This window comes from Setaria viridis, chromosome 5 (genome assembly GCF_005286985.2).
Source record: "Setaria viridis chromosome 5, Setaria_viridis_v4.0, whole genome shotgun sequence".
Classification (NCBI taxonomy): domain Eukaryota; kingdom Viridiplantae; phylum Streptophyta; class Magnoliopsida; order Poales; family Poaceae; genus Setaria; species Setaria viridis.
In genome coordinates, this window is record NC_048267.2 from 29,708,587 (window position 1) to 29,723,844 (window position 15,258).

Here is a 15,258-nt window from a genome sequence, read left to right on the forward strand (position 1 = left end):
ATATATCGGCCAACTGTGCATCAGTCAGGGCTAGGGAATAGCATTTGTTCCTGATCTCCCTGAACCTTTGCACATACGAGGAAACTGGCTCGTCGCTTCTCTGTCTGAGGCTGGTTAAGTCGGACAACTTCATCTCATGTATTCCGGCGTAGAAGTATTTATGAAATTGCCTTTCCAGATCAGCCCATGTAATTATCGAGTTGGGCGGTAACGTGGTGAACCACTGGAAGGCTGACCCAGACAGGGATGACGAGAAAAGGCGCACTCGTAGAGCATCCTACGCTGCTGCTTCCCCGCATTGGATGATGAATCTGTTCACGTGTTCCACATTTGAGGTGTCGTCCAGTCCCGAAAACTTGGTGAAATTAGGAACTTTGTACCGATGGGGAAACGGCATTGAGTCGTATGTAGGCGGGTATGGTGTCCTGTATGTGTAGGTCTGTGCCTTCGGCTTTAAGCCGAATTGTTCCTGAATCACCTCTGCGATGCGTACCGTAGGCTGGGGAACTGGTACGTGCTGGTATATTGGCGGCGGGATGACTTGATGATGAGTGAAAGCATGTGGCGTCTGATGTGTCACAGCCAGCTGCGTGGTCAGGGTCGGCTGTTTGAACGAGCCGCCTATTTTGTCATACAGTACGAGCGGCGCAACGCCCCGAAGTACTTCCATTGATTCTGCTGCCCTGCTCATCTCCGGTGCGACAGGCTGATACTGTGGCATGAGTGGCCTAGTGGCCGCTTGGAAAGATGCCTGGAGTTGAGGACTTCCATGGTTGGCCGGTTGATCCGGGGCGGCCGTCACTGATGGTGCCCCCCAAGGCGTTGTATTTAACGGAGGAAACTGCGCGGAGGACAACTGAATGGGACGTGGCTGGAGGTATTGTGTGCCATTAAACCCCATAGGGATCGATGATGAGGAAGTGCCAGAACCCCCAACTGGAATTTGAATCGGCTGAGAAGCCGAATAAGGTGTATTTGGATAACTCTTGTTCGGAGCAGTAATTGGCGGAGCATATGCCGGCCCCTGGTATCCTTGAGATACACCGCTAGCTAAGGAACTGATAACAGCATTGTATACCATATTAGAAATCTCCGGGGATTGATCGATGAAGGCTTGATAGACAGATTGTTGAACCATCTCGGACATCTTGTTCGAGTCCTCGGTGATTGTGATCTGGCGGGGAGTTGGAAACGGAGTCTTTTTGACAGTTTCCCCGCTCCTGGTGCGACTGAAGGACTGCAGACATGTCTTCCGGTAGTATGCCGTCTGCTTCTCTAATTCTTCCCTCTGGTCGTCCCTGAGGTCTGCTTCCGTCACTTTGATGCATTATCTTCGGAGACTTCAGTAGCTTTTGACATAGTGGAGGTTGTATTGGTCCCACCAGGCGTGCCAAAAGTGTGTTGGCGCTAGAAATCGGCTGATCGAATCCCCAACGTCGGACACACGACCCGGGAGAATCTGCTTAGCTCCTGTTCGGGTGATCACCCTGGGGCGGTTCGCGTGGCGTGCCAGCCAATCTGACCTGTTGATTGGCAAGGAAAGAAACGTGTCAGTTCCCAGAGGTTGCGATCGGCTAAGGTTACGATCTCGAGAAAGCTTATCAGCGAATCGGCCGATTCGCCGTAATAAAGAAATCGGCTATGATGCAGCCGATTACCGGGCAACGTTAATGAAGAAAACTGCTAGAGTAATCTAAACAACGCTACAGTAGCAACACTAGGAACAGATCTAATCGGCTATGCGTAAAATAAATAGATTAAACAACGAAGTACAAGAAAAGCCGAAATTACCGTTTCCTAGCTGGATAACTAGTGATAAAACCAGAACAACAGGTAAAACCTAGAATTCTAGTAAATATCGATAACTGATGAATAAATCTAAATGAAACGACAGCGATGCGCCCGAAGTTAAAGCTTAGAATTTACTCGATAAGCGGAACTTACAAGATCGGCCGGAGGTCAAGTTGATGCAACCCCGCCAACCCGTACGAATTCGTGAAAAAAGAAGAAAAGTGTTGGCGAAGTCTCCTGCTTGAAAGTAAGTACGAGGAAATAGTAGTTTGTTGTATTGAGTTGATGATGATTACAGATCTACAAGGGTGGCTATTTATAGCCTATTACAAATGACTTCTTATCCGACTAGAACTCTATCTCTAAATCTAAACAGAAAATGAATATTTACAAGTACGATTCGTACTAGGTCGATTATCACGCGCTTCATGGGCCGATTCCCTCTTCATCTTCATAATCCTTTTTAGGCCCACACCGGCCCAACTATTCCAGCCTCCTAATCGGCCGACCATCTCATCGGCAAGGGACAACCAATTAGGACCCACACGTCAGGGGCTCAGACTACTCCAACCCTGGAAACTAAGGTCAGGCGAGGCGGAACTCCAAGGATCAATCGACTGATCCTCGACTGTAGCATTAATCGGCCGATCCTCAACTGTAGCACCAACCAACCGATCCTTGACTGTAGCACCAATCGGCCAATTTCCAATCGTCACCTTTGCATCTCGCCGCATCTTCTAATTTCTTCCTCTCCTAACGCCGATTTTACTCATGTCGAAATCTGGCGTCAACAGGTTGTTTACTGTCTACTGGTGAACCACGTAATTTAACAGAAGCTTTAGAAGATGCTAATTGGAAAAATTCTATAGATATTGAGTACACTACCTTGATTAAAAACAACACTTGGCACCTTGTTCCTCCTCGGAAAGGGATGCAAATGGGTATACAAGATTAAAAGAAAGCAAGATGGTAGCCTAGATAGATCCAAAGCTCGCTTAGTTGCAAAAGGTTTCAAGCAATGATATGGTATTAATTATGAAGATACCTTTAGTTCTGTTGTTAAACCATCTACTATCAGAGTTGTTCTCTCTATTGTTGTCTCCAGGGGATGGACTCTTAGACAGCTGGATGTACAAAATGCTTTCTTGCATGACATTCTTGAAGAGGAAGTGTATATGAAGCAACCTCCCGGGTATGAGGACAGGTCTCAAGCTGACTATGTGTGCAAGCTAGATAAGGCGCTCTATGGGTTAAAACAGGCACCAAGGGCATGGTACTCAAGGCTCAGTAAGAAACTTTATGATCTCGGTTTCAAGGGCTCTAAAGCTGATACCTCCCTATTTTACTATAATCTAGGTAGTGTAATTATGTTCATGCTTATTTATGTTGATGATATAATTGTGGTGAGTTTCAAACAAGAAGCAGTTACAGCTTTGTTACAGGACCTTCAGAAAGAGTTTGCATTGAAAGACTTAGGTGACTTACATTACTTCCTTGGAATAGAAGTTAACAAGACTCAGAATGGCGTTATCTTAACACAAGAAAAGTATGTCACAGATTTATTGAGGGAAGTGGGCATGACAGATTGCAAAGTACACCTCTATCTACCAGTGAAAAACTCTCTATTCATGAAGGATCTCCACTAGGCCCTGAGGATGCAACATAATATAGAAGTGGAGTGGGTGCTCTACAGTACCCAACATTAACAAGGCCTGATATTGCATTCCCTGTAAACAAAGTATGTCAATTTCTGCATTCACCAACTACCATACATTGGGCAGCAGTAAAGAGAATATTGAGATATCTCAAGTCATGTGCCAAGCTTGGATTAAAAATTAGCAAGTCGACGTCTCTATTAGTGAGTGCCTACTCAGATGCCGATTGGGCTGGCTACCTGGATGATAGGAAATCAACAGGAGGTTTTGCAGTATTTTTGGGAACTAATCTTGTGTCATGAAATGCTAAAAAACAAGCCACGGTGTCAAGATCGACACTGAGTCTGAGTATAAGGATTTGGGCTGAAATAATATGGATACAAATATTGTTACAGGAATTACGAATTGCTAGTCCACTAATAGCTAGATTATGGTGTGATAATATGGGAGCTAAATATCTTGCATCTAATCCTGTTTTTCATGGTAGGACGAAGCACATAGAAGTAGATTTTCACTTTGTCAGGGAACAGGTGAATAACAAGCTTCTGGAGATTGACTTCATTCCTTCAGGTGACCAAGTTGCGCCAAGGCATTGAGTGTTTGTCAGGGAACAGGTGAATAACAAGCTTCTGGAGATTGACTTCATTCCTTCAGGTGACCAGGTTGCGGATGGTTTCACCAAGGCATTGAGTGTTCGACAACCGGATAACTTCAAGTACAATCTCAACTTAGGGAAGTTGTGATTGTGGGGGATATTAAACAAAACATATCTTGTACCAAAAGGATAACAAAGGAAGGTTGTTGCTGAGTAGATATTCCTGTATCTTGTGTATCAAGTCTGTTGTAAATCTTATCTAGTCCCTATATAAACACGCAGGCGGCAGAGACGAACTGCACGCTTCCAGCACCTCTGAATTCTTTCACACCCATTAGCAACAACATACGAAAGAGAACTATAATTGTTGGAACAGTTTTGACTGAAACAAGTACCAAATTTCTAAATTCATGTACAGTCTCTCCCTTTATTCATTTCAAAGGTCAAAATCTGAGCTACATACATCGATCATGCAAAATTGGCTATATAGGTAGCGCGCAGTATACAGATGCTATCAGCCAGCATGAAAGTCATGATCAGAGCTTCTTCAGTCTGATGGGAGCACCGTGCTGAGGGTGCAGGGTGATCACGGTGTACGGCGCATGGGTGTAGGATGGCGAGAGCTCGAAGGAGAAGCGCTGGAGGATGGTGCACAGCGCCATCTTGGCTTCCAGCAACGCGAAGTTCTGGCCGATGCAGATCCGGGGACCCCCTCCGAACGGGAAGAACGCGCCCTGGTGTTTGGTAGCGTTGGAGATGCCGTCAGAGAACCTTGCAGGATTGAACTCGCTCGCGTCTTTTCCCCAAATGTCCGGATCATGGTGAATGAAGAGAATGGGCAGCAGAAGGTTCACTCCTGCAGGGTATCTGATGCCGCCGAGCTCCATGTCCTTGTATGTTCTTCTTGTTAGAAAGGTTGCCGGCGGGTACAACCTAAGGACCTCGTACAAAATCATGGTTACCTGCGCATACATGGCACAAGCAGGATTATTGTTGCTTCAGTTATACAGTATGGAAACATGCTTTGTCCACTTCTCCTCCTAAAAGGTTCCAGTTTAACACCGATCTGATTTCTTACCACAGCATGCTAGCATATTCACGGATTCTGTCATGGATTCACGGTAACAATGCATCATTCATATTTAAGATTTATTTTCTACTTTCTAGAAGTAAAACCGTACTCTCTTAATGAAATGACACACAGCTCTCCTATGTTGTTCGAGAAAAAAAAACTGTAGTTCTCTATCATAATTTCTGAAGTTTATTAGCTAGCATCAGATAGAAGGAAAATAAACATCTCAGAACACGTATAATAAATCCCTTAATCTCCTTTCGATAAAGAATGAAATGGATATCAGTAATCTCTTAAATCATCTACAATTTTATATTTTTACGATAAAATAGAGGGCAACATTGATTGTACTTACAGTCTTCAGGCGGCTCAAGCTATCAAAATCTGGTTTGGCTCTTCCAAAGTGGCTCAGTACTTCTTCTCTTGCCCGCTCTTGCCATTCCGGGTGCATGCTTAGCACAACGAGAGTCCAAGTAAGCAGGACTGATGTTGTCTCCATACCGGCAAAGTAAAATAGCTTGCATTCCTCAATCACATCTTCTGTTGTCAATCCCAACTTTGCATTCCCATTTGATTGCTTCATGTTAGACTCCAGCAATAAGCCCAGCAAGTCATTATTTGTTTCGCCATTTTTCATGGCCTTCTCTCTTTTCCCAATTATCTCATGCAGAATTGTGCGGATCTCCCGATCAATTTCTCTCATCCTTCTGTTATTTTTGGTGGGCAAAAACCTGCATATGTTCAAAAGTATTATGTAATGACAATTTCTCGGTTGCTACTGTAAAATTTGAACATGAAAAATAAAGGAGAATTCTGTTATGCAGTCCTTTTGTTGTCTTTTCTTTCCTATGGAACTTGAGCAATTTAGGAGCGGTAGAAACGTTAATATTTCTTAAAATGTTCTTGTATAAAGAAACATCATTATGTACCTCATCCTTAATATAAAGTGATAAACATTGCATGGACATGAGTAATTACTAAAATATTCATATGAAGAAACATGTAAGCAGCTTTCAAATGCTCGGATGTGCAACTTCAAATAAATAAAAGCTTGCTGCAGTTTAGGGGAAAAGAAGAACAGACCAATAGCCTGGGATAAATATTGTTTGGAAAGACTGTACAAGGCGTTCAGCTAGCTCTCCTTGCAGCTGGAAAATTTTCCTCCCCTCCTGATAGCTGCTACCAAATGCGGTTTTTGAGATAACATCTCCCGTAAGATTCTGGAACTCTGGCCAGACGTCTATCTCTGAAGATCCCTCAGAAGGCATTGAATTCTCCCATCTAGTAATGGTTTCGTCGCAACACGTAGAAAATACAGGCAGCATCCTCTGCAAATAAGACATCAATGACACTATAGACTACTTAGAGAAGGCGTTATCCGATAAACAACATACTGTGATTTGAAATGTAAAAAGGGAAAGCCATCTACAGAGAAAAAAAGAGAGTAAGCAATTACCTTTATTTTCTCATGATGAAATGCAGGATTGAGAATTCTCCTGTGCTTTGCCCACTTCTCGCCTTCATGGTTTACAACCCCATTGGCTAGCAACTTCCCAATACGGGTACTCCTTGGTTTACCGAAGTGGCCAAACTTGTTAGACAAAACCTCTTTGACTAACTCCGGGTCTGGTATCATCACCCTGGGTACTGGGCCGAACCAAGTGAACGACAGTTTCCCTGCATTGGAATTTTGATGAAAATCATCATAAGTATAGTCTGAAAAATAGTAGAAAGACTAGCAGGTAACTGTTTCTCTTTTGGTACTTGCACTCATATTAAAATTCTTGGTCCAAATGCTATCCTGTACATAAACATCCCGGTACTACATCATACGAGCCCCAATATATTAACTATCTGTCTCGATTCAAAAAATGAAACGAAAGGAATAAAATTGGGGGAGAGAGAGGTGATTGGAGTTCATGCGAAATTACCGTATTCCTTGGTGGCTCTGTAGAGCAAGGGCTGCACGCGGGCGGCGATTTCGTGGCAGCCCAGAGGCAGCGGCTTCGCGCGAGCCTCCCGGTTGATCCGGGCGCTCTCCCTCAGGTCGCCGGTGAAGAGGCGGTACGCGGTGCCCTTGAGCCCCTGGGCCCGCAGGGCCCGGTCGAGCCGCCGCGGTATCCACCAGGCCCACTCCACCGTCCAGGCCACCAGCCACAGCAGCGCCACGGCCGCCGCCGCGCCGGCCAGCGCCCACGGGGAGGCCTCCCACAGCATCTTGCAGAATTGGTGGCTTTTGCGCCGGTTGAAGTGAAGAGAAGCAGATAAGCAGAGGACGGATGAGGCGATGTGTGATCGGGGCGAGGATCGTGTCCTCTGCTTAAATACTGGTGGATTCGGCCGACACGTATGCGCTTTGCCGCCTTCTCCGTATTTTACTTGGGAGTCTCCGACTTTCCGTGGGTTCCAAATAAAATACGGCAGGGTTGATACGAGATGCTAAACTTTAGCACGTGTCATATCGGATATTCGGATGCTAATTAGGAGGATTAAACATGAGCTAATTATAAAACTAATTGCAGAATTCCTAGACTAATTCACGAGATGAAAATTAATCCATCATTAGCAATGGTTACTGTAGCACCGCATTGTCAAATCATGGACTAATTAGGTTTAATAGATTCATCTCGTGAATTAGACTCCATCTGTTCAATTAGTTTTGTAATTAGCATATATTTAATACTCCTAATTAGTATCAAATATTTGATATGACATGTGCTAAATTTTAGCACGTGGGAGGCAAACACCCCCTAAGAGTGAGTTTCTAGAAGGGCTAGGCTAATTCAATAAAGATTTCTTCTTCCTCTCTATCTCCACCGGTCTAGAAGTTGTTGTACGCAATACTGCTCTCCTTGCGGAAGTTACGACATTACTTCCAGGAGCACAAGATCTCCGTCATCATAGATTTCCCTCTCAGAGAAATTCTCCACAATTGGGATGCATCAGGAAGAATATCTAAGTAGGCGGTAGAACTAGGAGCATTGTCCCTAGAATTCAAGTTGAGGACTGTAGTCAAGTCCCAGGCTCTAGTCGATTTCATGTTAGAGTGGTGGGAGAATCAACTACCAATGCCAGCGAAGCGTTCAGAGCATTGGGTCATGTATTTCAATGGATCACTCAAGCTCGAGGGCACCGGTGCAGGAGTACTCTTGATATCTTCCAAAGGCGAACAACTCAAGTACGTCATGTAAATCTTCTGGGAAGTGTCCAACAACGAAGCTGAATATGAGATGCTTCTGCACGGGCTCCGCGTGGCAGTCTTGCTAGGAATAAAGCGATTGTTGGTCTACAACGACTCACTAGTGGTGATCAATCAAGTCAACAAGGAGTGGGGCCGCCATAAGGAGAACATGAATGTGTACTTTCTAGAAGTACGCAAGCTAGAGAACAAATTCTCTGGTTTGGAGTTCCACCGTGTCATCCGCGACAACAACATTGCTACAGATATCCTATCAAAGCTCGGATCTACTGAGAACAAGCACTAAAAGAAATCTACTGATCTATTATGATGATTTTATGGAAAATGAACAAAATATGTTTATGACGCATTTCGATTTCGTCACTAATCACTAAATTTCTTGTGGTGGGCACTGTAGCAAGAAGGGGTGGAGGGGACCGTGGGAGAGGCCAATTGAGCGGGGATGGAAGCAGGGGCACGAGCTCGAACGAGATTTGCGCGGGTGGGAACGACGGCAAGGAAAACGGAGAGAGGGCAATAGAGGTTGTGAGTGAAGAGATAAGGTGAGGGAGACCTATGCTAGATCGCTATCTAGTTGTTTGTTGGGTCAGGAATAAAACGAAAAGCCAGGTCGGAGAACGAAAAATCAGTTCATTGGTTCACGGTTCAATGAAAAGTCAACCAATTCAATTGCATTATGGATCTTTTAGTCGATTCGACCGCGGTAGGATCACTGGTTCACGATTTCTTCGATCCAATTAGCGAACTGGTTGGGTTTTTGATTTTATGGGGGCTAGGCATACGAGCAAAGCAATGTGAAGTTCGGTGACATCTCTCGTGGATCCGATCCGTTTTTATGTGCTCAACCCACAAAGACAAATGACCAAATGAAAAGTAGGACCGAAACAAAGAGAAATTTTAGAATCGTTGGAAAAAATGCGAGCCGTCCATCTCAAGAAACCTAATAGTGGAAAAAAAATACCACGAAGTACTTAAACAGAAGTACCAAGGAGTACCAAATTGGTGGGACCATTAAATTTATTTTTAATTGTTTTTTCAGATTAAACGGTGGAAATAAAGGAAGTACATAGTACCGATGGATACTTTTTGATACTTTTAAACCACTATAAAAGAGCTCCCGAAATAAATTCTTAGGAGGTGAACGGACAACCAAATTGTTCACGGAAGTGATAAAGGAGACTATTTCCTGCTCGATATCTAGTTATATGTATAAATGGTTGGGCTATTCAACAAGTTTATGACACAACACATCCAGCGGAATGACATTCTTTTCCACTACAGAAAATCAAAGTAAAAAAAAAAAGAAAGCGTAGCAAAGCCGTGGAACATACGGCGGCACGTTCTAGTCTTCTAGAAGGGATTCGCATATGGACACGATCGGGAAGGTCTCCGTTACGAAAACGAGGGCGAGGGGCCCAAGGTGCCCACATCACATCGGCTGATCGGCGGCACATGCGACAGCCGGAGTAGTTTCGATCGTCGTGATGGGCCCCGGCACGTCAAATTGTTCCGTGACAGCGGCCATGGAAGGCAGGCGTTCAGCTGAGCTGGTCCAACAAAACGTGTGGCCCAAGCACAGGCTTGTTACAGCCTACCGTGACGGTGGTAAAAATATATAATACTCCTGAGAACAACAACTGTGTTTTACCGTTCTCTGGTACTCCATGCTCCCCCGTACAGTACCAAGTGCTGGGAAATAATTGAGCTGCTGCGAGCCTGCGAAGCCGTCATGCATTGCGTCACGGGCAGGCAGGGCCAAATGGATGGGTCGGATGACCGAAGCGCTTGCGTATCGTCCTGGCCCAGCGGCGCCTCCGTGTCCGTGAACGCTTGCTTCACTGAACAAGGTCCTGCAATTTTTATTCTCAAAAAAGCAGGTCTTGCTGTTATACGCTGCTCCACGCACAGCCCGATCAAAATCGTTAACCCGGAATCGTTAACCCGGCCAGAGTCAGTTACAGATAGATAAGAGAGAACTACACATGTTACGTGGCCATTGGTTTGGGGGCATGCGGGTACGTAAGGGGAAAGAGATCGGCGAGACTAGTGGCAATGGATTTGCAGCAATGGAGCCGGTGGCGGTGGCGGCCCGCTTCGCTCTCCGCTTGCCGTCTGTGCCGCCACTGCCACCGGAACAGCAGCCGCTCATGACCATTCCTTTGATCCTGGTGACCTCTTCCCAAACTTCGCCGCTGGTGGAGTTTAGCCCCGACGGCTAAGATACTGCCAAAAATTCAGACGGCTGAGATCTATAGGATGTTTAACGATGTAATCAACGAAGAATTTGTATGTTGTCTCTCCCAGCAAACAAATACAACATGTATAATTCTACACTAGAAGACTGTTATTTCACCAGACCCAAAAAAAACAGAGAGAGAGTACAACGGCACCATTCCCGATCGATTACTTCCTAAGCATCATTTTAGACGGAGGGAAACTAATCTTCATCTTTTACAAGCTTATTGAATGATTGAATCACAGCTGTCTATAACAATCCAAATTCCCCACTGTCCCGATATCAATTTAACCACCTATCGTACAATTTGCTTCCAACTTTCGCGCGCCTCGGTACAGTACCCAGACGTGTTCAATCGTTTTCAAGCTCAATCAACTTACAGTGTCTTACACGCACGAATTCATCCACATACGGAAGTTCAATCGCGTAGCCGTTGAAGGTGAGCCTTATCCTCTCCTTGTTCTTCGTAGTTCTCTCTCTTCTTCTTCTTCTTCCTCCACCTCTGTCGGAGCTCTATATCTGCTGCCAAACTCCGTGTCATGACCGTAGTAGCTCAATTGCACACGACAATAGCAGCTCAATTGCACACGATGTGACTAAGCTCAGACCACGTCGATGCACACGATACGCAATAGTCTGTTGGTTAGATCACGCCATTGCAGGTGGCATGATTTGATGTATTTGTTGCGCTAAAGTGCTTAGGATGATAAAAAAGCTAGTTCTCAAAAATATAATTTAGAAGAACGTTATTATTAAAATATTAGTTTTGGGGCTATAATAAAAAGTTTATTCCATAACGCACGTAGCTGAGCGTGCCAGTTGGGAGCGACAGAGCAGCCCTAATGAATAATGAGAAATGAAAAGAAAGAAGGGCATATATTGCTTGGTTGAGAAATTCCAATGATCCAACTCCTGGGATTGATGACAAGGTGCAAGATACGAGCAGTAGAGAACAGTTACTCAGATGCGCTAGAGTGCTGCCAGAGTTAAGTTCTTGGATTCATCTTGCATGACTTGATAGGAACAACGTTAAAAGAATTTGCACACTGATGCAATTGTTCTTTTTTCCCTTTTCCTTTTGCAAGGGGCCTAAGATGCAACCTGTGAACAGAATTGACGCGACAGAACACCGATTATTTTTCAAGTGAACAAAACACATGAAAACGCTAAAGGCCCAATGCTACACAACACTCTTGGGCTCACTGCTCACATGAAGGCCCAAAGCCCGTTAAACCAACAGCCATAGGCAAATCCTCAGACGATCATATTGCTCTGAGCTTGATCTGGGCACCATGCATCGGGCGCAGCATTATCACCGTATGGGGCGCATGAGTATACGACGGAGCGAGCTCAAACTCAAAGCTCTGAAGGATCATACTCAGTGCCATCTTAGCCTCGAGCAGCGCGAAGTTCTGGCCGATGCAAATCCGCGGCCCCCAGCCGAACGGGAAGAACGCCAGCCTATCCTTGGACGCCTTGGCGATCCCCTCCGCGAACCTTTCCGGCCTGAACTCGTGCACGTCACTTCCCCAGATGTCGGGGTCGTGGTGAATGAACAGCACGGGCAGCTCCAAGATCACGCCGGCAGGGTACGTGGCGTCTCCGATCTCCATCTCCTTGTATGTCTTCCTGCTGAACGCGATCGCCGGCGGGTACAACCGGAGGACCTCGTGCAGAATCATGGCCACCTGCGGAATGAATCAGGAAGAAATTAGTGTGATTGCAGAAATGACAAAATCGACCATGAAATTTCGACAAGGCCGGACTCACGATTTTGAGGCGGCTCAGGCCGTCGTATCCCGGTCTGTTCTTCCCAAACAGGCTCAGGACTTCCTCCCTTGCGCGGTCTTGCCACTCCGGGTGCATGCTCAGTAGGATCATTGTCCATGTCAGCAGCACTGATGTCGTCTCCATCCCTGCGAAGTAGAACAACTTGCACTCCTCCATGACGTCCTCCATCGTCATTCCAAGGCTGGACTGGCCATTCTCGTATGTGTCTCTCGTGTTTGACTCCAGCAGTAAGCCCAGCAAGTCATCTTTGGTGGCTTCACCTTCTTTCATGGCTTGCATCCTTTTACCAATCAGGCCTCGGAGAATTGTTTCGATCTCGTTCTTGATTTGGCGCATCCTTCGGTTGTTTTGGGTAGGCAAGGACCTGAAGATAGCATAAGAACGCACTCACTACTTATGATTTATGAACAGCAGTAACAAGATACAGGGGGAAAAATGTACAAAGTGATTTCTGCATGATAGTGTTTGTTATAAAAAATTCAAAACCTACATGTATCCCGGAATGGCAAACTTCTGCATGATGGACATGAGGCGCTCTGCTTGCTCGGCCTGCAGCTGGAAAATCTTCCTTCCTTCAAGGTAGCTGCTGCCGAACGCGGTGCGAGAGATGACATCTCCGGTGAGGGTCTGAAGTTCTGGGTCAACATCCAGCTCAAACGAGCCGTCAGGACCAAGCGACTGCGCCCATCGGCTGACAAGTTCTTCACAGCACGCAGAAAATGCCGGCAGCATGAGCTGCAAGGTTGTACAGTTGTACACACTCCAAGGGTCAATCACAAACTCGATTGAAATAAGAAATTATAAAAAGGATCGCAGTTTTATATACCTTGAGCTTCTCAAGATGGAACGCAGGGTTGAGGATCCTCCTGTGCTTCACCCATTTCTCGCCCTCGTAGTTGGCCACTCCTTCGGCGAACAGCTTGGACAGCGCCGGGAACTTGGGCTTTTCGAAGTGGCCGAACTTGTTGGACATCACGTCCCTTGCCAGGTCCGGGTCGCTGATGGTCACCCTGGGCATCGGGCCGAACCACGTGAAGCACATCTTGCCGTGCTCCCGGACGGCGCCGTGGATGAACGGCGCGACATGGCCGGCAATGTCGTGGCACCGCAGCGGCAAGGGCCTGGACCAGGCCGCCTTGTTGAACCGGGCGTACTCCTTGAGGTCGCCGGTGAGGAAGCGGTACGGCGTGCCGCGGAGGCCCTGCGCGCGCAGCGCCCGCTCGAGGCGCCGCGGCCCCAACCACAGCCGCTCGAGCAGCCGGGCGGCCTGCCACAGGAGCAGAGCGCCCAGGAGACCGTAGATGAGGAAGCTCCATGGCGTTGAGGCGACTTCACTTGCCAGCGCTGCAAGAACCATTTTTCCTCAGCTCTCAAGTGAAGCTGGAGAAGGCAGAGTGGTGAGTGGTGAGTGGTGACTGAGTGTGAGCGGTGGGACTTTGACCTGGGTATGGAACTTGGCGTCAGGTTGCTCCTCTTATATAGAATTTCTCAGTACCCTGTGTCCATTTATTTAAGGTTCTTGTGTATGGTTAAGGTCGTGGGCATTCTGGTCAGCCATGCGGCAGGCCGTACCTCGCTCCGAAGGAACTTGGGAGTGAAGATATTGGGAGATCGGGTTGGTCAAAAGCTACTATACTAACGTGCGGCGCAGGAAGGACAACCACCATGTGGTGACTGTGCTTCCTTGTTGCTTCGTTTCGTTCCCGTGCAATCAGATAGGATTTCTTGACCCGCTAGGCAAAGTCAGACCATGGCATCCATTGCATCAGTGTTACAATGGGAGGAGAAATGGGCTAGGATTGCTACAGTGGAAATTACGGTCCAACCAGATAAATTCATATAAATGGTTTGCATGAGAGTGTGCAATTCACAGTTAAGACAATGTAATATATGCTTTAATAATGAACCAAGATATTATCCCGCCTAAGCATAGTATATGGAAGCCCATGCTCCCCTTGAATATCAAATTGTTTTTTTTATGGTTTTTACATAAGAGATTTATACTCGCGAAAGATGATAATAGTAAACAAAAGATGGCGATGAAGTGAACAATGTTGCTTTTGTAATAAACTAATAATCATGAAATATTTCAGCACGGTTTCTTTTATTGTCATGTGGCTAGATAACCCTTAGAGAATAATTCAAATTCATTTGGCCTAAATATGCCAAATAGTATACCCAATTTATTTGGCTCTGGATTGAATGGGATAGATATATTAATATCAAAAGGCAAATTTTGGTTGGGGTGGGTGCCCTTTTTGTTGGGAAATATGGCTCAGCCAAAATGATATTTGTCTTTGATTAAAAGAAATGTACACTCTCTTATGCAAATACTCTTCGGAGATACTTACTAGACCAGATTTTGGGCACCGTTGTAGAAAGAGGAGGATAGGAATGCAGTTTGCGAAAAATGTTGCTAGTTGGAAACAACTACTTTGGAAATCTTCGCCAAGCATATGGATGGCAGTTTAAGTAGGATTTGAATTTCCTAAGACTTGTTTTCACTCCGTTGCTATTATAGGCGTTTGTGTGATATATGCTAGCTTTGTTGTAATTGATGCAATTTTGTAATAAGATATGGCTATATACATCTACGATTTTCATTTAGCATCTGAAATCTTTTTTAATTCCATCTCTTGAAAAAAGGCCAAACGACCCGGTTCTTGAAAATCCATGGATCGAGGCAAGGTACTCCCTCTATTTCAAATTGTAGATCATTTTGGTCTTTCTAGATTCATAGATATAATTATGCATCTAGACATACACTATATCTAGATCCATTGCAAAAACTATGCACCTACAAAAGCCAAAACAACCTACTATTTGAAACGGAGGGAGTACATAGGCAATCATATGTACAATGTTGATACACCTACAATTTGAAACGAAGGGAGTACAATGGCAATGATATGTACAATG

General features: G+C 45.5%; 2 protein-coding genes across 2 annotated transcripts; both read right to left on the reverse strand.

The window, feature by feature from the left end:
* Positions 1 to 4,375: 4,375 nt before the first annotated feature.
* Positions 4,376 to 7,388, reverse strand: LOC117857380 (cytochrome P450 CYP72A616). Its single transcript, XM_034740019.2, has 5 exons — positions 7,045 to 7,388; positions 6,570 to 6,790; positions 6,197 to 6,441; positions 5,469 to 5,844; positions 4,376 to 5,003 (listed from the first exon to the last, which is right to left on the reverse strand). Exons 1-5 carry the CDS (start codon positions 7,328 to 7,330, stop codon positions 4,578 to 4,580), a joined length of 1,554 nt encoding a protein of 517 aa, XP_034595910.1. The 5' UTR covers positions 7,331 to 7,388; the 3' UTR covers positions 4,376 to 4,577.
* Positions 7,389 to 11,523: 4,135 nt separating this feature from the next.
* On the reverse strand, positions 11,524 to 13,797 carry LOC117857379 (cytochrome P450 CYP72A616). Its single transcript, XM_034740018.2, has 4 exons — positions 13,166 to 13,797; positions 12,830 to 13,074; positions 12,319 to 12,703; positions 11,524 to 12,236 (listed from the first exon to the last, which is right to left on the reverse strand). The coding sequence occupies exons 1-4, from the start codon at positions 13,694 to 13,696 to the stop codon at positions 11,811 to 11,813; spliced, it is 1,587 nt and encodes a 528-aa protein (XP_034595909.1). The 5' UTR covers positions 13,697 to 13,797; the 3' UTR covers positions 11,524 to 11,810.
* Between the last annotated feature and the right edge of the window lie 1,461 nt (positions 13,798 to 15,258).